General features: G+C 43.8%; 1 protein-coding gene across 1 annotated transcript in view; it reads right to left on the bottom strand.

Moving 5' to 3' along the window:
* The window catches only part of LOC138568886 (vomeronasal type-2 receptor 26-like), a 121867-nt gene extending 104647 nt beyond the window's left edge, over positions 1-17220 (bottom strand). The window contains exons 1-2 of the mRNA XM_069646666.1: positions 17125-17220; positions 12674-13501 (exon numbers count right to left, since the gene is read on the bottom strand). Of these exons, the coding sequence (XP_069502767.1) occupies positions 12674-13501; positions 17125-17220 (924 nt within the window). The remainder of the gene's footprint in view (positions 1-12673; positions 13502-17124) is intronic.
* Positions 17221-20558: the final 3338 nt, after the last annotated feature.

The raw sequence follows: 20558 nt of genomic DNA, 5'->3' as shown, positions 1-20558 counted from the left end.
CTGAAATTTCATTATGTTCCTGGAACACTCGAGAACATAGTCATCTCTTTCGCGAACAGTCATACGACCTGTCACAGTATGACATCATCTGCATACAGGAATCATGGATCACAACACAGCCAATCTGTGAGGGATATACCTGTAGATGGTCCCTGCAATAAAAAACAAAACAGGACGTCCATCTACAGGTCTCTTGACCCTTATTAAAATGTCAAATACATTTATAGTCATTGACTCATTCAAATTAAATGACTGGATTCAAATCACGATACTCCAGTCAGTCCAAACCAAAATACCATTAACTTATGACATTTTTGGCATTATCAATACCTATTGGAATCCAATAGCCATTAGTGATGAGTTATATATTGACACATTTTTTACATGTATCGACAACATTACTTTACAATACCCTGTTATTCAGACAATAGTATGTGGAGACCTTAACATACATCTTTATGATAGCGGAGGGCCTGAACTAAACCAGAACAACATGTCCCCAAGAGCTCGACGATGGCAGAAAGAAACATCTACTAGAGGACTCATTAGAGTGCCCCTCCTTGATACCCAAACCAATAAGCCGCTCAATACATGGACCTGTGGCACATCAAATGCCATAATAGATTACATCTATACATCAAATCAAGTTGCATTGAATATAACACAGGAAAAAAACATACAAACACGTCATAGTGATCATGCATTAATGATAATTACGTGGGAAATGTACAACCTCAGAAACCAAAAATAAATTTACCAGAACTAGTAGTTAATTCGAACCAGACTAGACTGAGGATCTCTCAAAATGCTCTGGTGATATTAGCAAACCAAATTACCTCGTCAACAATGACAGACGACAAACGCCTAAATTATACACAACTCTTGCTGCCATTTAAGTTATGCAGAACAACAAATACCCTGAACAAACACTGTCATATACATGCCTATTCAATAATAATAGCAGAAAGGAAAAACAAACTGAGAAAAGATATTAAGAAAGTACAACAAACTAACCCAAGGATTATGACCAAATTCGAGTATTAAAACAACAGCACAAAAACTGGATGAGATCCAACAGAGCACTTCAAGGGCAAAACAATGCAGAACAAATGCTGCATGCTTTAAAAAATCGCAACACCAGAGATCTGTGGAAACTATTGGCCCCACCAACAGATAATCTACCAAAAATGACAACTGATGTTGACAAGCAAGGATGGACTTCACATGTTCAGAAGCTTTACAACATAAACTCTTATTTACACACTAAAGACTCTACAAAACATCACACCTGGACTCTCACATGGCAACTAGAGGATCTAGAACAAGCCATTACCAACTTGAATCCCTCACGCGCCCCGGGACCGGACGGCCTCTCAAACCAACTTATAAAATAAAACCTTATGGGCACACTTTTCCTCCAACATCTATGAAACCATTAACAAAACCAAGACCATTCCACCTTCTTGGAAGACAGCAATTTTGATACCCATTTACAAAAAGGGAGTTACAAAAGATCCAGCCAATTATAGGCCTATTGCCTTGTTGGACCCCCTAGGAAAAATGTTTGCTACTTCTCTTCTGGACAAATTGAACACCTGGGCCAAAGCAAACAACATACACGCACCAAGACAAACAGGTTTTGTTAAATATGTGGGAACCAACATCAACCTACTCCTACTTAACTTGCTGAAGCAAGAGGCCATCCGCAATCAAAGAAATATATGCAGCATTCATAGATTCGAAGCTCGCTTTTGACCTAGTCAATAGATCACTACTATGGTCGAAATTGCGAAAATGGGGCTGCCCTGATGATATCTTGGAACCAATAAAGTTACTTTATGGGGAAACCTCGATTAGAGTCCGACTGTCACAAGACGGTACAGTAACTGATTCCATCCCAACTAACAATGGACTCAAACAAGGTTGTCCCCTAGCGGCAACATTTTTCAATTTATTTACATCAGACTACGAAACGGAGACAAACTCGCCATTATCAAATCCACCGAAATTAAATGCCACAACCATCGCGTGCCTGATGTGTGCAGACGATATTGTGTTGTGTTCACAAACACCAAGAGGCCTCCAAACAGCCCTATTAAACCTAGAAAACTATATGAAGATAAATCATCTTAAAATAAATACACAAAAATCCAAAATAATGCTCCTGGCGCCATCCCACAAAACACAACAACAGCCAAAACCATTTCTTCTTAATAATCAACCCCTTGAACAAGTAACAACTGTTAAATACTTGGGGATTTGGATGAATCAATCATTCACTGAATCGTATTGGTCCAGCTATCTACTGGCAAAAGCTTTATCTCTAGCCCGTCAGGGTCGAGTTCTACACTTGAAGTATGGAAGATTCACATTTAAACCAATCATATCATTTTACAGACAAAAAGTCACAGCGATTTTACTTTATGGAAGCAAATCCATGATTAACATCGACAGATCTATATGGCTGCGTCTTGAAGGCATGTTCTGGCGGAAAGTGCTCCCTTTACCTCAATCGTTTCCGATGGCCCGAATCTGATACGAACTGGCACTTCAGTCTCTTACCTCACTTCAAACATGGCGAAAACTAGATCTTTACAGGAAAATTGTCTCTGACTTGCATATTCCAGCGCTACATATTTTCCATCAAAAAGAACTCACAAAACAAAAACTTGCGCGCGACGATTGGATATCAACTATCGAAGCCAAAAGACAATTAAAACTTAACCAGGAATGCAAGTTGGACATGCACCCATTAAACGGTCTCCCGTTATATTTACAATGTTTTCCATCTGCCTCTGTCAGTGACACTTTCCTACGGCTCCGTTTTAATTTACTACCAACACGAGAACTGCTACAATCCAGGCAACTTCTAACCAAGGAAAATTCCTTCTGTCGGTTCTGTAAACAACAAACTGAACTAGAAACTCTACAGCACATCGTTACCTTATGTCCAGCACTTGATGAAACCAAATCCCGAATTAGAGACATGTATCTCCCATCTACAATCAAACTCTTACCAGAAGAGCGATGGGCGAAATTTCTATACGGTGGCTCAAAGAAAGACATTTTCACAATTGTCTGTTTTTTTTAATGTACTATTTGAATCTAATAGAGGAAAGGATATGGTCGAAGAAAGAGACCTTCTTTCTGTTTTGAAATGTAAAAAAGATGAAAGGTTTAAAATTTGAACCTTATCATTTCAATAAAAAATAAAAAAATAAGTATCTGGATGCCTGCTCCCAGAGCTGATGGGCTTGCTCCTGATGCCTGGGGGTAGGCATCATGACAGGCAGGTATTAAGTGGTGGAAGTATATGTAGTTAGGCAGAGATAGTGAGAATGTAGTTGTGGATGTAGATATATCGGTGGCAGTGGTAGCAGGTCTTCCGTGGTGAAAGTAGATGTAAACAGGCAGTGATCATGAGTGTGAAGTTGTGGATGTAGGTATAGCAGTGTCAATGGTAGAAGGTATTCGGTGGTGGAAGTAGATGTAGTTAGGCAGTGATAGTGAGTGTTAGGCAGAATCCTGTGCAGTTCCCTGAAATAAAAAAAATAAAAATAAAAGAAAATAAATACATATAAATATCATTTTACTGCTTTGTGTGATAGATGCTATCAGCATATACATTAAACATGTTGAACAAAAAAATTCTTCTATAGACCGTGATTGTGTGTGACAATGTATGAAATTTCTCGGTAGAAATGTAAATTAGACCTCTTGTAGGACCAATTAGTAATACCCTTAGTGTTACAGCAGTTCCCTTTGGGAGCACTACAGAAGATTAGGACTACAGGTGAGAGCAATAAACCCCCTTTGGCATCAGTCTGTACCACAAAGATTTAGTTGGTAGCTGTGGCTGATTAGTCAGACTTAGCTCAAGAGGGAGATGAGCAGTATTCAGGGTTTACACAATAGGCCTACACTACCCTGGCACAAGGTAACACTGACCAAAGCTTTGTATTAAAAAGTAGATATATATTTATTTTATACACTTCTGGTAAAACACATTTATCACAGTCATCAAGCAAGTTAAAATAAGTCAAAGAAAAATATACACACTCCCTAGTTAAATTGTGACCAAGTGAACCAGAGTGAAAACTGAGCAAAACGGTACAGTGAAAACCACACAAAAGGGATACTCTAACAATTTCTCACAAGGGAGGGAAAGCACAAGTTATACAGAAATATCTTCTTACACACCCTAGCAACACTTCCCATAAGCTTGTAAATCAGTTTAAGCAAGACAGTGCATCAGTATAGGAAATACTTAAATGAAAACTAAGCAAAATGGCATTGCACAAGGTTTAGAAAGGGGAAGCAAGGGTAATTATAAGTAGGTGCATCAACACAGTTCTAGTTGAGATGCAATCTAAAGAAAGGAGTTCTAACAATTGTAGCCAGAGTCAGTAGGCCTGTACCAGAGTCAGTGGCACAGGGCAAGGGTCCAGGAGCAAAATGTTCTTGTAGCTGCAGTCAGGTCTCTGGTTAATGATTTCGAAAAGGTGGATGCAGAAGGTGAAAGTCAATGTTAAGAGATAGGGGCTGCCAACCCAACAGTTAGATAAAGAATTTAAAACACCTTTAGCTCTACCAAGCAGAAAGGGCAGTCTGGCGGAACAATGTACCTTTAAAATGAAGAAGTGGCTCCTGCGGTGGTGGTTGTTCCTGGTAGTTCCTGCAGTTCAGGGGATCCAGCAGAGGAAGAGAGGCTCTCATCGTGGAGGAAGGTTCGAGTTACTGCACTACCCAGGGATGAAACTAGCCACGGTGCTGCCTGACAAATAAAAGGTACGCTCCTTTAAATAGCGGTCCGGGTGGACGGGTGCCTGGCTATCCGGTCTCCAAGTACAGGGTACTGGTGATTCGACCAGGGCAGGTCCAGGAAGGTGATTGGCAAACTGGTTGGCCCCACCGGCTCAAGGGAAAAAGGCTCTTGCAGATGAAGATCTTCTCTCGTCATGTGGAGAAAAGTGGTGAGACGCTGCAGCAGGGCTTCACCGATGGTTCAGTCATTGCAGATGTCTTTGGCTTCTCTCCTCAACGGCCTCTTAGTTCCAGTGGTGACGTCTTACTCTTCCAGTCCTCAGGACCCTGCTTTTATGCAAAAAGAGCACCATTCATACAGCCTAGCTGTCACTCACACAGTGGAGTGGTCATCCCTGGCGGGAGACCCTCCAGCCTATCAGGATAGAGTGTGACATGGGTTGTTGAGGTAACCCTGTCCAGGGGTCCTACTCCCCCTCCCACACAATGGACCCACCCCAGACTCATTGACGCCGAAAGGATGGCAGAAGCCCGCCAAAAGGACAAACAAAGGATCCCCGACCTGGGTTAGGAGTTTAGAGAAAGAGACGAGAAATACGTTATATTAATGTTCTGGCAAATAAAACCTAGCAGAGTAAAGTTAAAATTAAAATACACCAGCGGTATGTTAGAGGCTGTCAGAAAAAGTGGTAGCCTCGAACAATGGGAAAAATCCCATAGGGAAATATTCATGTTCGAATATTTACAGTAGTAACCACTGCCACTAGCCAGAAACTTTTGAGAGAGGGACTGTTCGGTACCCTCTCGAAAATGAACATAAGGGAAAAACTATTAACCCTTTCCAGTACCTCCATAGTAAGATGGTCTGTACTGGTTTCGTTCATAAAAATTGATTAGTAACGTCAATTGGGACTTTACATGCCCGGGGAAACAGTCGTCAGTCCCAGGGTATGGAGTCTATTTCTGGGGGTCACTACGACACACCTGTGTCACTGCACTGAGGGTGCTGTGTAACACATGTGAATAAAGATGGTTCCTATGGAGGTGAGAAAAACCCCATGGACATTAAACACAAAAATAGCCTAGAACACACATAGCAAAAATGGGAAAAAGAGCTGCACTCTTAGCAGGAGAAAAGAAACAAACCCCTCAAATCCAGCAAAGCTGCTGGGAGACTCTATAGGTGAGGGAAATTAGCCATAGGAGAATTCTCCCTAACAGTGAGCATGTAGTTGTGGATGTAGATATAACAGTGGCAGTGGCAGCAGGGATTAAGTGGTTTAAGTAGATGTAGCAAAGGCAGCAACAGTGAGTATGTAGCCATGGAGGAAGATATCGCAGTGGTAGCAGGTATTAAGTGATGGAAGTAAATGTAGCAAAGGCAATGATAGTATGTAGTCATGGATGAAGATATAGTAGTGGCAGTGTTAACAGATATGTTGTGGTGGAGGTAGATGTAGCAATGATAGTGAGTATGTAGTCGTAGATGTATATATAGGAGTGTATATAGAGCGAGCAGTGGTAGCAGGTATTAAGTGGTGAAAGTAGATGTAAACAGGCAGTGATCATAAGTGTGTAGTTGTGGATGTATATATAACAGTGGCAGTGGTAGCAGGTATTATTAGGTTGTGGAAGTACAAAGGCAGTGATAGTGAGTATGGAACCATGGAGGAAGATATAGCAGTGGTAGAAAGTATTAAGTGCTGGAAGTAGATGCAGCAAAGGCAGTGATAGTGATTATGTAGTTGTGGATGTAGATATAGCAATGGAAGAGGTAGTAGGTATAAAGTGGTGGAAGTAGAGGTAGCAAAGGCAGTGATAGTGAGTATGCAGTTTTCGGTGTAGATATATCAGTGGCAGTGGTATAAGGTATCAAGTGCTGGAAGTAGATGTAGCTAGGCAGTGATTGTGAATATGTAGTCATGGATGAAGATATAGCAGTGGCAGTGGTAGCATATATTAAGTGTTGGAAGTATATGTAGCAAAGGCAGTGATATGAGTATGTAGTCATGGATGTAGATATAAAGTGGCAGCGGTAGCAGGTATTAAGTGGCGGAAGTAGACGTGGAAAACGCAATTATACTGAGTATGTAGTCATGGATGTAGTGATAGCAGTGGAAGGGGTAACATGTATTATATTAAGTGTTGGAAGTATATGTAGCAAAGGCAGTGATATGAGTATGTAGTCATGGATGTAGATATAAAGTGGCAGCGGTAGCAGGTATTACGTGCCTGGAAGAAGATGCAACATAGGCAGTGATAGTGAGTCTGTAGTTGTGGATGTAGATATAACAGTGCATTGCTAGCAGGTATTAAGTGGCGGACATAGATGTTGTTAGGGAGAATTCTCTCTTTAGGCTGAATTTCCTAACCTAGTGAATCCCCCAGCAGCTTTGCTGGATTTCTGGAGTTTGTTTTTTTCCTCTTGCCAAGAGTGAGACTCTTTTTCTCCCACTCTTGGACATGATTTATGGTGTTCCTTCGACTGTTAATGTGTTTTATGGGCTATGGGGTCCTTTACTCCATTGGTTCTCATGTGTTTTTACTATGTGTGTTACACAGAACCCTCCGTGAAGTAACACGGGGGTGTCATAGTGACACCCCACCATAGACTCCATACCCTGGGACTGACTACTGTCTCCCAGGGCATGTAAAGTCACCATTGGCTTTACTAGTCCCAAATTATGAACAGAAACCAGTACAAACCATCATATTGTGGACGTACTGGTCGGGGAAATTCAATTGCCCCGGGGTCTGTTAGTCGAGGGGGCACGTCTCCGTCCCCCCTGATCGAGTTTTGGCTGGTGGCAGTGGATACTACTTTTTATATTCGACCGCAAATATATCCCTATGGGATTTTCCCATTGTTCGAGGCTACCAACTTTAATTATTTAATTCTCATAGCCTCGAACATGCCACCGGTTTATTTAATTAATATTAATTCGCCGGTTGGTATTTTTTGCCAGGACTCGATTCTAAAATGGCGTTTGTGTTCTCTTCTGTGACTCCAACCCAAGTCGAGCCCTTTGTTCCACTTTTTGGCGGGCTTCTCCACAGAAGCCTCCAAAAGTGGTGCCACTCTGTCTGGGTACCACAGGGGGTGTGGGAGTGGGTTTAGGCACCCTGGACTGAGTTACCTTGGTAACTCAAGTTTCACTCTTGTGTGATTGGCCCAAGTGGTGAGCCAGCAGGCTCACCACTTAGCATGTTTGATTGACAGCTAGGCTGAGTGAATGGGGGTGTGCTGCATAAAAGCAGGGCTTTGGGGACTGGAACTTCAGAAGTCACCACAGGACCTGAGAATCGGATGAGGGAGAAGCTGAGCTGACCTACCACGACGACACCACCGGTGGAGCCATGCGGAACTGACTCACCACTTCCCGACGACAGAGAAGATCTCCCGGCTGGAGATGTCATGGGCCACATTAATAAACATAGTATTCCAGTGCTGGGAAGGGCTCAGGAACTAATGACAATCAGCATCAAGAAGACGCAAGCCACTAAAAACAAAATACTATTGTACAAAAGACTGTTGTGTCCTTTCTGCAGGAGAAACAGCTCACGGACCACATCTCCCAAGCACCCCCGGGCCAAGAACTACATGTTGAAGCCCACGTCAGGCGGGGCACGCGTGCGCATGTGCACACGTTTAACAAGAGCACGGGGCTTGTGCTCAGGACAGCAACCAGAGAAGACGTGTTCTTCGGAGCTCCGAGCAAGGGGAAGCTCAAGGGGGGCCACACCCCATTCAACCTCCACCCGGGCCCCTCAAGCCTTTCAGGTAAGTACCGCAGACTACAGGCAGTGTAAGCAGATCTGGGGGAAGGCGCGCAGCGCTGTGCTGAATCATAGAGAGTCAGAGGATAACACCAGCAACTGCGGTCAGGGGCACGCGCAGGGGGGCTCCGCCCAACTTCCTCACGTCCCCCCCTGCTCCAACAAGCTAAGTGAAAGCCTTGAATTGAATATTAACGCCATAGTGCCTGCAATTCAAACTACGCGCAACTATAGAAAAACACGCAGCGCAGAGTCGAGCATGTTTTAACCCACTAACAGCCATTCCTGATTACGCCACGAGTTGTTGCTACGCAGAAGCCTTTGGGGCAATACAGTTAGGGCAATAACAGACGCGGAGCCATGCGCGGCTGTAATCCGCTCGTAAAGGGCAAAAGCCAGCATTACTTTTTGGGCAATAACGAACACGGAGCCACGCGCGGCTGTAATCCCCTCGTAAAGGGGGAATGTTAACAGCTGCATGTACTAAACTACTTGAGCACAGAAGGGTGCATGAACTTCTAGTGCAAGAGTGAGTGAATGTAAACATTCGGTGTGTGATGTAACACGCAGATGGTAATTCCCACTCTCTTTTCAGCATAACACTGCTCCGGATTCCCGGCCTGAGAGTGCGCAGGCAGGAGGCCAGCACTCACCCCTTGAGATAAGTCAGGAACAGAGAGTGTGGAGTCACGATCAGAATACCTGTGCGCTAATTATCACTACTAAGTTTATAAGACATATCATCAAATGAAAAAGAGAAGAAGTGTTAGCAGCAATCCAATTCCCACCAACCAATCCACACAGGCCGGTATTAGATTAACAGTTATATGGCAAAGAAGGGTAGGATTGCGCTTGACACCATTACAATATTACAACCAGCAATCAAGGTACAGTATTTTATGCCCAGTCTTCCCCAGCTACTTAATCTGCTGTGTAGCACGCTTTCAGGCAATATATCCACACCGGCCATTTGTGGCCTTTGACATTGTTTCACTTCTTTACAATACACCCTGACTGATGGGAACTATTAAATAATACTTAATAGGATACCGCTATTGAGCTGTTATTTACTATTTTGAAGGCCTTGAAAACGACCCGAGTGTCGAAACACGTGTCGGCTATTTCTCAATCTACCTCATTAAAATACTGTACCTTGATTGCTGGTTGTAATATTGTAATGGTGTCAAGCGCAATCCTACCCTTCTTTGCCATATAACCTTGAGATAAGTCCCTTTCTGGTTATAACCCTTGTTGTGGTGTTTGGGGGGGGGAAATGTGCATGTTGTGAATGTGTGTAAATACCAACTATTGCTTTGTGTTATCCTATGTCCCCTTCCCTGACCACCTCCCCTCTCCCAGTCCTCTCTCCGGTTACCCTAACTACTGAACCTATCCAACCATCGAGATCCTAACCCTCTTTCCCCGCCCGGGTCGCGGAAGCTTGTGTAAGTCTAAACTTGCAGGCGCCAAGACCCTGGAGGGGAAGGTTGGTTCATGCCACTCCTGAGCCTGGAAGCTGAAGTCGTGACAGGAGAGGCTTCTTCCCCTGACTGGTGGGCACAACCAGTTTACCTTCTTTTCTTCGCATCCCAGGACATCTTGTGGTGGAATTGCCCGTGCCAAGCACCCCGGCAACCGGATAGCCACTTACCACTGGACCGCGAATAAAAGGACCGCTCCTTTTACCTGAGAACTCTGCGGCTGGTTTCTTCCCTGGCAGTGCAATGGACTCCTGTCTTCCTCCCCGACGAGATCCTCTCTTACCCCGGACGAAGCACCGACTTGCATCCGCTGCCAGGAACAACTGCCCCCGCTGGAGTATTCTCACCACTTTAAGGTACTGTGTCCGCCAGGCCTCCCTTTCCAAAGGTAATAATAATCCCTTAACCTTCTGGACTGGGCTGGCCGCCTTGACCTTCTAACTTGTCCCTTTCTTTGGTCCAACTCTTTTTTAACCTTTTCAAGACTTTTGTGTACTGCAACCGTGTGACCTTGGACACATTTCGTTCTGATCCTCTTAAAGTGGATCCGGCCTACTGAACTCTAACTTCACGGTTTTACTTTGCCTTCCTCTCTTGTTGTGTTCTTGTAAAAGTGTTGGGATCTGTTTCAATTTATACTCTGCTTTTCTCTCCCTTTTAAAACGAATTATTAGAGTGCCATCTGCGTTAAGCGCTCACCGCTGTCAGAAAATAAGTGGGGCTTTACTTAAGACTTGTCTGAAATTCTTCTAAGGGAGTGTATATCTTTTAGTGACTGTGTTTCTGAATTGCTTACTATTAGTGCCTGTGTGTTTTTCTAGATGTGGTTTTAAATAAATAATTATATCTCTTTTACACCAAACCCTGGTGAGTGTTTACTTGTTCTATTGTGTGCTCTTGACCTATTGTGAATACTCTGTATACTGCCTAACTCTTCTTGAGGGAAGTCTGACTGCTCAGCCACAGCTACCAAGTGAATCTGTGTGGTACAGACTGCTACCAAGTGGGTTTACTGCCAAACACCTGTAGTCTTAAATCTTTTGCAGTGGTCCCAGAGGGAACAGCACAGGTTTCTTCCTAACAGATGTAGCAAAGGTAGTGATAGTGAGTATGTAGACATGGAGGAAGATATAGCAGTGGTAGCAGTTATTAAGTGGGGGAAGTAGATTTAGCAAAGTCACTGCATATTACAGTGGCAGTGGTAAGAGGTATTACGTGATGGAAGTAGACGCAGAAACTGCGTTGATAGTGAGTATGTATCCATGGAGGAAGATATAGCAGTAGTAACGGGTATTAGTGGGGGAAGTAGATGTAGCAAAGGCAGTGATAGTGTAGTTCTGGGTGTAGATATAACAGGGGCAGTGATGGCAGGTATCTCATTGTGGAAGTATATTTAGTTAGGCAGTGATAGTGAGTATCTAGTTGTGGATGTATATATATCAGAGGCAGTGGTAGCAAGTATCCCATGGTGGAAGTATATGTAGTTAGGCAGTGATATTGAGTTTGTAGTTGTGGGTGTAGGAATAGCATAGACATTGGTGGCAGGTATTAAGTGGTGGAAGTAGATGTAAAAAAGGCAATGACAGTAAGTAGGTAGTCATGGATGTAGATATAAGAGTGGCAGTTGTAGCAGGTTTTACATGGTGGAAAAAAGATGTAGCAAAGGCAGTGGCTGTGTGTATTTAGTCTCGGATGTAGATATAGCAGTGGAGATGGTAGCAGGTTTTACGTGTTGGAAGTAGATGGAGCAAAGGCAGTGATAGTGAGTATGTAGTCATGGATACAGATATAGCACGGGCAGTGGTAGCAGGTATTAAGTGGTGGAAGTAGATGTCGCTAGGCAGTGTTAGTGAATATGTAGTCATGAATGTAGACATAGCAGTGGCAGCAGGTATTAAATGGTGGAAGCAGATGTTGCAAAGGCAGGGGTAGCAGGTATTAAGTGTTGGAAGTAGATCTAGCTAGGCAGTGATATTGTGTATGCAGTTGTGGATGTAGATATAACAGTGGCAGTGGTAGCAGGTATTAAGTGGTGGAAGTAGATGTAGCTAGGCAGTGATATTGTGTATGCATTTGTAGATGTAGATATAGCAGTGGCAGTAGTAGCAGGTATTAAGTAGTGGACGTAGATGTAGCTAGGCAGTGATCTTGTGTATGCAGTTGTGGATGTAGATATAGCAGTGGCAGTTGCAGTGGTAGCAGGTATTAAGTGATGGAAGTAGATGTATCAAAGGCGGTGATAGTGAGTATGTAGTCATGGATGTAGATATAGCAGTGGCAATGGTAGCAGGTATTAAGTGGTGGAAGTAGGCAGTGATAGTGAGTATGTAGTTGTGGATGTAGATATAGCAGTGGCAGTGGTAGCACCCAGAACGTGGTGGAAGTAGATGTAGCTAGGCAGTGATATTGTGTATGCAGTCATGGAGGTAGATATAGCAGTGGCAGTGGTAGCAGGTATTAAGTGGTGGAAGTAGATGTAGCAAATGCAGTGATATTGCATATGCAGTCATGGATGTAGATATAGTGGAAGCTTACATATAGATTGTGTTTTCATACTTTAAATTGCATCCCACTACTTCTGGGCACTAGAACACATATAGTTTCAGCCACTGTTCAACGTTCATGAAGAAATCAGAAAGGATTTTTCCTACCTTCCATGGCTGGAAATTTGTATCCAAACTTGCACTCTGAGGAGATCCCTGTGTTTGTGTTCCGGATGAGATCATACCATGTAAAGCATGAGCCGCAGCATAGACCGCAGTGTGAACACTGTAGGTTACATGGAAATTGTGAACATCATATTGTGAAAGAGGAATCTTTTTCAGTGTTTGATCCTCTCTGCATTTATGGAAAAAGGAATCCTCGGGCAAAGAACCATTCGGAAACGCCGGGAAACACATAAGTCCTCCTATCCATAATTCTTTAAGCATTCCATCATCTGAGAAGTCAAATGGCTTCACATTGTACAGGAAGTCCTTGAGTCCTGGGACCTCTCCCTTAGGAATGGAAAATACTAGTGAGCCATTGAACCGATTCATGTTTGGGTGAAATATAAACTCCTTTAAAAAAGAATCAGTTGCTGAGAAAATCCAGACCTTTGGTTTCCATTTATCTATGCAGCTGGCGACTTTTGCCTGCAATAGCTCATTTCTGCAATGAGAGATCACCACTGTGGCAGTGGAATTATTGATCACTTCAGCAATCTGCTGGCTCTCTTCCCATGACTGAAATCCCCGCATCCTGAGTCTTTCACTGAATGCCACACATCCCCCGCTCATGGTGATTTCTCTCTCCAGCTCTGCACTGGCTCTTCTCCCACTGTCATCATCTGATGTGAGGATCCCAACCCAGGTCCATCCAAAGTGCTTGAGAAGCTGGGAGATGCCACGGGGCTCGTGGATTTCACTTGGGACTGTGTGGTAAAAGGATGGGAACCGAAGCCTGTCATTGAAAAGTGGATCCATGGATCCATAGCTGATCTGAGGAAGACACAAAGAGGAGCTTTAACATATATTACAGAATATGGCCAATGGGTTCTGCAAAGAACTTAATTCTAAATTCATTGCATCATTTTTGCCTGTCTGAGATATCACCCAGGGAATGCCTGTCCAGACTAATAGTTTAGAGAAGTCTCTCAAACCCCAACCAAAACAGAGAGCCTGTCTGAGATATCAACCAGGGAATGCCTGTCCAGACTAATAGTTTAGAGAAGTCTCACAAACCCCAACCAAAACAGAGAGCATGTCTGAGATATCAACCAGGGAATGCCTGTCCAGACTAATAGTGTAGAGAGGTCTCTCAAACCCCAACCAAAACAGACAGCCTGTCTGAGATTTCACCCAGGGAATGCCTGTCCAGACTAATAGTTTAGAGAGGTCTCTCAAACCCCACACAAAACAGAGAGCCTGTCTGAGATTTCACCCAGGGAATGCCTGTCCAGACTAATAGTTTAGAGAGGTCTCTCAAACCCCACACAAAACAGACAGCCTGTCTGATATTTCACCCAGGGAATGTCTGTCCATACTAATAGTTTAGAGAGGTCTCTCAAACCCCAACCAAAACAGAGAGCCTGTCTGAGATATCACCCAGGGAATGCCTGCCCAGACTAATAGTGTAGAGAAGTCTCACAAACCCCAACCAAAACAGAGAGCCTGTCTGAGATATCACCCAGGGAATTCCTGTCCAGACTAACAGTGTAGAGAAGTCTCTCAAACCCCAACCAAAACAGAGAGCCTGCCTGAGATATCACCCAGGGAATGACTGTACAGACTAATAGTGTAGAGAAGCCTCTCAAACCCCAACCAAAACAGAGAGCCTGTCTGAGAAATCACACAGGGAATGCCTGTCCAGACTAATAGTGTAGGGAAGTCGCTCAAACCCCAACCAAAACAGAGAGCCTGTCTGAGATATCACCCTGGGAATGCCTGTCCAGACTAATAGTTTAGAGAAGCCTCTCAAACCCCAACCAAAACAGACAGCCTGTCTGAGATATCACCCAGGGAATGCCTGTCCAGACTAATAGTTTAGAGAAGCCTCTCAAACCCTAACCAAAACAGAGAGCCTGTCTGAGATACACTTAGGATGCTGCAACCGTATTGCTTAAAAGGAATACAGTGAAGATTAAGCCACATACGTGACTCAAAGGGTTGCCAACATGTACTCTTCAGGATCAGAGTAATGTGATTGTATTCCTTTGCACCTATGAACAATCAAATGTCAGTTAAAAGCATGGCATAAGTGGTCTAAGTATACAATCTGAGATTCCCATAAGCAGGACATGGCCTTCATGTACAGGGTATATGTTAGAATGGATTTCTACACTGTGGCCTGGTGGACATAGTGTAGGAGGCCACCCTTGTTAGTGTAACAGGGGAACACTTCTGGTAAAATAGCCAGACCAATTCACAGTATTTTGGAGAGCGGTCAAGGCAAAGTCGCAGGGGGGTGAGCGTGATAAGAGGTCTCTAATGAGCACACACAGTGAAACACCAACAAAAACAATTAGATAGTAGCATACTAAAACATACTATTTATCATAGGCCCAATAACAGCAAAAATGAATCATGAAATACAATAGTAAAATATCACTCAAGCAACACAGTATGTAACATATATACAATCACTAGAGTCAGTGTGAGAAAGTTAAGAACTCTACCAATACCTGCAAAAGAAAAGGGGAAATAACTTGTATAGCACAGACAAACTTTAAAGATGGCAACTCTAACTTAATAAGTCCATCCCCAAGATAAATGTAGTATTGTGCTCAATATTCATTGTGTGCGTTTTAGGTAAAAATTCACGTACTCCAATTTCAACTCTCTATTTGGGGACCCTCCAAAATGATGCTTTCATTTTTTAGCGCCAGTTCGCACTGCAAAACATCTTCTTGAAAAACTTTGCTGTCCCGGCAGCTTTAGGCTGGGACAGACTCAGAGACTTGGGTGCACCTGTGTCACTGTGTGACAGTGATGGTCACTTCTGGTGACTTTCCCGCCTTCATTTAAGTGTCCTGAGACCCGCTGCATTGGTGCTTCCTTTGTCCTGCAATCGAAACAAGAGATACAGCTCCAGTTGTAAACCAGACCTGCATCTGCACCCACAAAGTCTGTGCACTTCGAAGCTTAAGCAAGTGTGGGATCTCATATTATAGCAACCCTCTCCAGAACGGCCGAGTTTGGACACGGGGTGAGCTAAGGGCGGTGCCTAATCATACCACTTAGCAGTGGCCCCTAGATCATCCTTTCTCTTTTTACGCACAAAGGATCCCTTGTGCTCCTTGCCTTTGCTTGAGTGGCCACTGCTCCCTAAAGAATTCCGAATGTGTTTCCCCACAGCAGATCCTCCCCTGGAATCTGTTTTCTACACTTTAGAATCTTCTCCCTAACTTTGCCACCCTCTTGAATATTGTATTTGGTGTCTTCACGCACAACCAAGTGCTTTTATGCACCCATCTGACACTGAGCACAAGGCTCCAATCTTGGTAGGACTGGGCTTATAAAGTTAGGGTGACCCTTCCTTGAAGTTGCCAATGTGATAAAGTTTGTCTTCTTTCCCTCCTTACAGGTTTTGGTGGGAATCTGCACTTTACTGCATTGACCAAAAGTGACTACATATATTTTATATTGTGTGTATTTAAGTAGTGATATTACTGTGTTTGCCATTATTTACTTGTGTTTGTTCTGGGATGAATAAATTGTTTATTTTTTATATACTACTAAGGGTAATTCTTATCGTACTACTGTGTGTGTTCATCCAAGGCCTCAGATCACCCCAATACTCCCGAGACTTAGCCTACACTGCTCTCCAAGCTACCTTTAACTGTCCTGGCTAACTTCACAAAAGTGTTTCCTGTTTCACAAACAAGGGTGGCTTCCTAAACCTCAGTTCACCAGAGCGGAGTATAGAAATCCATTCCAACAGCCCGTAAAAGAACCTGGTCGTGCGTAAAGTTCACAAAGTAGTTTTTAGGATTAAGCGCAATGTTAGGGGAATAATTCTGATGGGGTGAAACTGGTTCCAAAAATTATGAGATCTTATATGGTCAACCAAGGTGTTCCCAAATTTTGGAGGGCATTAGGGAGCGAATACTACCCAAGCCAAAGAGAAAGCCAAAATAACCTTCATTGCGTGAATGCGTTTGAATAAACAAAGGGCCACAGGTAAGTGACTTCACCACTCACCGGCCTTAGCTCGGTTTTGGTCCAGACTTGGCAGGTCTAGAACTAGTCATCACAGATTCGATTTTCCACGCTCGGTTTGGCTTCCAGAGGCACACACGCTGCGGGTGTGGACACAGGTTGGGTATGGGAGAGGAGCTGCTACTCTTGATTCAGATGAACTAAGCAACCATCATATTCGCACATGATGCAGGGGCACCGTACTCGTATGGTACAACACAACTTACTATCTTGCGACCCAATGGTGCTGAGACAGCACAATTCGGTAGAAGGGTGCTTTTTAAGATAAGCTGGGATTTCCCAAAGTCTCATTTTCAAAGTCAGTCCACTTGATGGCCCAGGAACACTTCCAAGAAGGCTTACTTGCAGGGTTACCAGGTGGCATTAAGAGTGATTGGTCCCACCACTCCAAGGGTTCAACACACCTTCACAGGTCTTCTAAGATCAAGCACAAAGCAGGGCTCATCTGGGAGCACAAAGGTGTTCAGTCGCAAGCCCTCTTTAGTGCGTCTCAGGATCATCCTTTGTTCTGCACTTCAGGTGAATGCTCGCACTCAGCCCACCAATGAGAAGATCTGCCCCATGCATGCATGGCAGCAGTGGTCCAATCAGGGACAACTGGGGTCTTCCTGCTCTCATGCACACCAGATATCCTGGCACCAGTATTGCGGATTGGGACCTACCAGTCCCAGGCCACTTCCTGTATGCCTACACACATGACCTGCAGGGACCCGCGGAAGAAGCAGCTTTCGCGGGCAACTGCATGCCCACATAAGGAAGTCCCAGACCTGCATGACCAGGGGGAAGGTCAAGAGATACAATGGCCAAAGGAACAGACAAAAGACCTTGTGGCACGGCCATGTTGAACACTAGCCACAGTCATGAGCCAAATGCAGTAATTGCAGTAGGGCTTGGTAAAAAAGTTACAAAAATACAAGAAAAAGTTACTGATGTCACAAGTCTGTTGCAAGGCACATTGTACAACCACAAACCTTTCTTTAAAAGATGGGCTAGGGCCATAAAACACAATGACCCCATTGTGGGGTACTGTAATATAATTTGAGCAATAATATCATTTTACCAACAAGTGGCAACAAAGTGAAAAGAATAAGAGAAACAATGTCCCTCAGTACTGACAGTCTGAAGGACGTGTCAGTTTCCCCATAACAATGACCAAAAGCCAGTGTTGGAAGGCAGAAGCCTTTACTTCACAGTGTAAAGTTCAGGTCAAATTCAGAAATGAAAAGCAATACATTGCAATACAGGGAAATCTTTCCTAACAATCACCACCCCCCCCAGATTAGGGACGGGGGAACAAATCCACCCCTGGGTGGGTACTCTGTTCCCCTCGGTTATCCCAGTTGGGCAGCCGTCAGCATTGCTAACTATGGCCTATGCCCAATAGTGAAGTTCAAGTCCTGCAGAATCATGAACCACATGAGCCACTTTGGATTCTCTCCCTTAATATCCAACAAGCACTTTGAAGGCTTAGGTTAGACATACACAGTGAAGTGAGTCCCATTGAGGTAGGACCTCAGCTTCCTAAGGCACCATATGATGGAAATAAATGTTTTCTCCACCTTCGGCCACCTGTGCTCTCCACTCCTAAACTGGTAGCTGATGTGACAACTAAGTTGTTCCTCACCTTTGTCCTACTACCCAAGTGTCATGGGCATCTGTAGGCACTATGAAAGCTCTCTTTCAATTAGGCACCCTATGTTAAGGGGCCTGACCTAGGGATTCTTTTAGGCCAATGTAGGGCTGCTTACGCTCCAGAGCTCATAAGAATTATTTAGGTCCCCTTGAAGTAGTGAGGGTAGTCAGAGGGGGCAGCTGTATGACTATAACCTGTCACTTTACTCCTGTGTTCCCCAATGAGGCTCAGGAAAGTCCTCTCTTGGGTTTTGGTAGTGGGGTTTGCCCAGTTCCATACATCATGTACTTCACTGGCAAGAGGTTGCATCTTGACTCCACTTACACCAATCATGTGTTCAAAGAAGGCCAATAGCCCTTGTACAGTCTGCCACTTTGTTGTCTTCTTGAACAAGTTGGCCTACTAAAGTTCCTGAAACAGTTATTCCAAGTTCCTTCCAAGGCGGGTCAAAATTGGCCATATCATCCAGATATGTGTTCCTGAGATCCTCTCTCCCAATCTATAATTTCATCTGACATGTGTCAGTTGCAGCCACCAATTCAGAAGTTATTACACTGAAGTAAGGCTCTGAAATAGTTGACAGTGCTTTCTCCTCCTTCGCATAAGCTGTCAGGGATATGGTTCCAAACCCTGCAGATAGATCATAAATGCGACTGCACTTTTCAGTACAGAGCTGATCCACCAAGTTGTCACCTCTTGTCGGGGAGCGTGTTCCAACATAGGGCTGATCTCACACCAACCGTTAGAACTTCTTGTTTGTGGGTCTGAACCACCACACCACACAAACCTGGTGGGTTATCCACTCCCCTAACACAGTCTGGTTTACATCAATCTGTTACAGTGGGCTATCAGTGCCAACAAGGGGGAAGATTGCCTCAGCAAAATCTCCACCTCATCTTGCTGGTGTGGGGTCAGGTGAGGCTACTTTAGGCCATCTTCACAGAACCCATTAAAAGGGCTGCTCTGGCACAGGACAGGGGGACACTCAGATTTCCCTGGCTCCCTTTCTGTAGCCATAGGCAGGGCTCCAATTCCATCCTTCAAAAAATAATTCTCCTTGCCATTCATAGGGAACGCTATCGTAACCTTTCCAGGTGCACCAAAGCCTTCTGAATAGTTAAGCTTGGGAAACGTGGCAAAGCACAGAACATGCACATGTGTTCAAGGATTTGGTAAACAAGTTTGACAGGAGAAGGTGGTGGGGTGGTCAGGAATTGTCCACATCATCACAAAGGGTTCATGTTGCATGCACAATATTGATAACTGGAGAGGCTGTGAGCTGGGTGCCATGTTGCAATTTCATATGTATCAAAGTGTAGTTCAGTATGGATGGGATATGCTTCTTTAGTGTTCCTGTTGGTCTAGAAAGTGATACATATCAGCATGCACATGCGCATACGAAGATCTTTAATTTATACTGAATCAGTTACAAAGAACAAAGCATAATCAGATAGCTATCGGCCCTAGGTGCAACACAACAAACTCCAGCATGGTTCAGTGTATTCAGTGAGAGACGCTGTATATTAGAATGTGTTGCTCTTTTATGCCATTTGCGAACACAATGTCCAACCCTACTTCGGGTTAATATTCCTCTACTACATTACTGATCTACGGTTCATGCCCAGTTTGCATATCCACATGTAACTAGTTTGTCTTTAATACATACGTCAACAAGCCTACTTTGCAACTTTGTGTTTTGGGATTTCCCATGCAGGTCTTCTCAAATATGAATACAATGTAGTTAAACAAGTGTTCTCAGTTCAGTATTTGAATACATTGTTCTTAACATATGCTCGCAGATTAGTTTCATTGACGTGAGTAATCCTTTACACACAGGCCAACGAAGGACAAGGTCTCAGTTCACAACCTCAACAAGTGGCCTGCAGGCAAGTTACATATTAATTACACACAGAGGTCAAGATGGCCATGTTGTATTTCAGAATGACATCGTCCACCATTTTAACTCACAGAGTGACTTTACAAAGCAAACCTAAAATGGCGGATTGACCTAAAATGTCAGCTTACATTGATTTTAAGGTCAGGACCTTGCAACATGGATTTTCTTTGCAAGTGACTAACAAGCAGCTTGGCGTAGGCCAATATAAATATATTCATTGCAATAGGAGGCACAATATAATTTCTCATTTGACAAACCCTCCTTTTGGCCTATGCAAATGACTCCATGCATCATCATCCATGCACCCT

This window comes from Ambystoma mexicanum, chromosome 2q, assembly GCF_040938575.1.
Source record: "Ambystoma mexicanum isolate Mex_15411 chromosome 2q, UKY_AmexF1_1, whole genome shotgun sequence".
Classification (NCBI taxonomy): Eukaryota; Metazoa; Chordata; class Amphibia; order Caudata; family Ambystomatidae; genus Ambystoma; species Ambystoma mexicanum.
The sequence above is the reverse complement of the archived record's forward strand: the minus strand, read 5'-3'. Positions and strand labels throughout refer to the sequence as shown.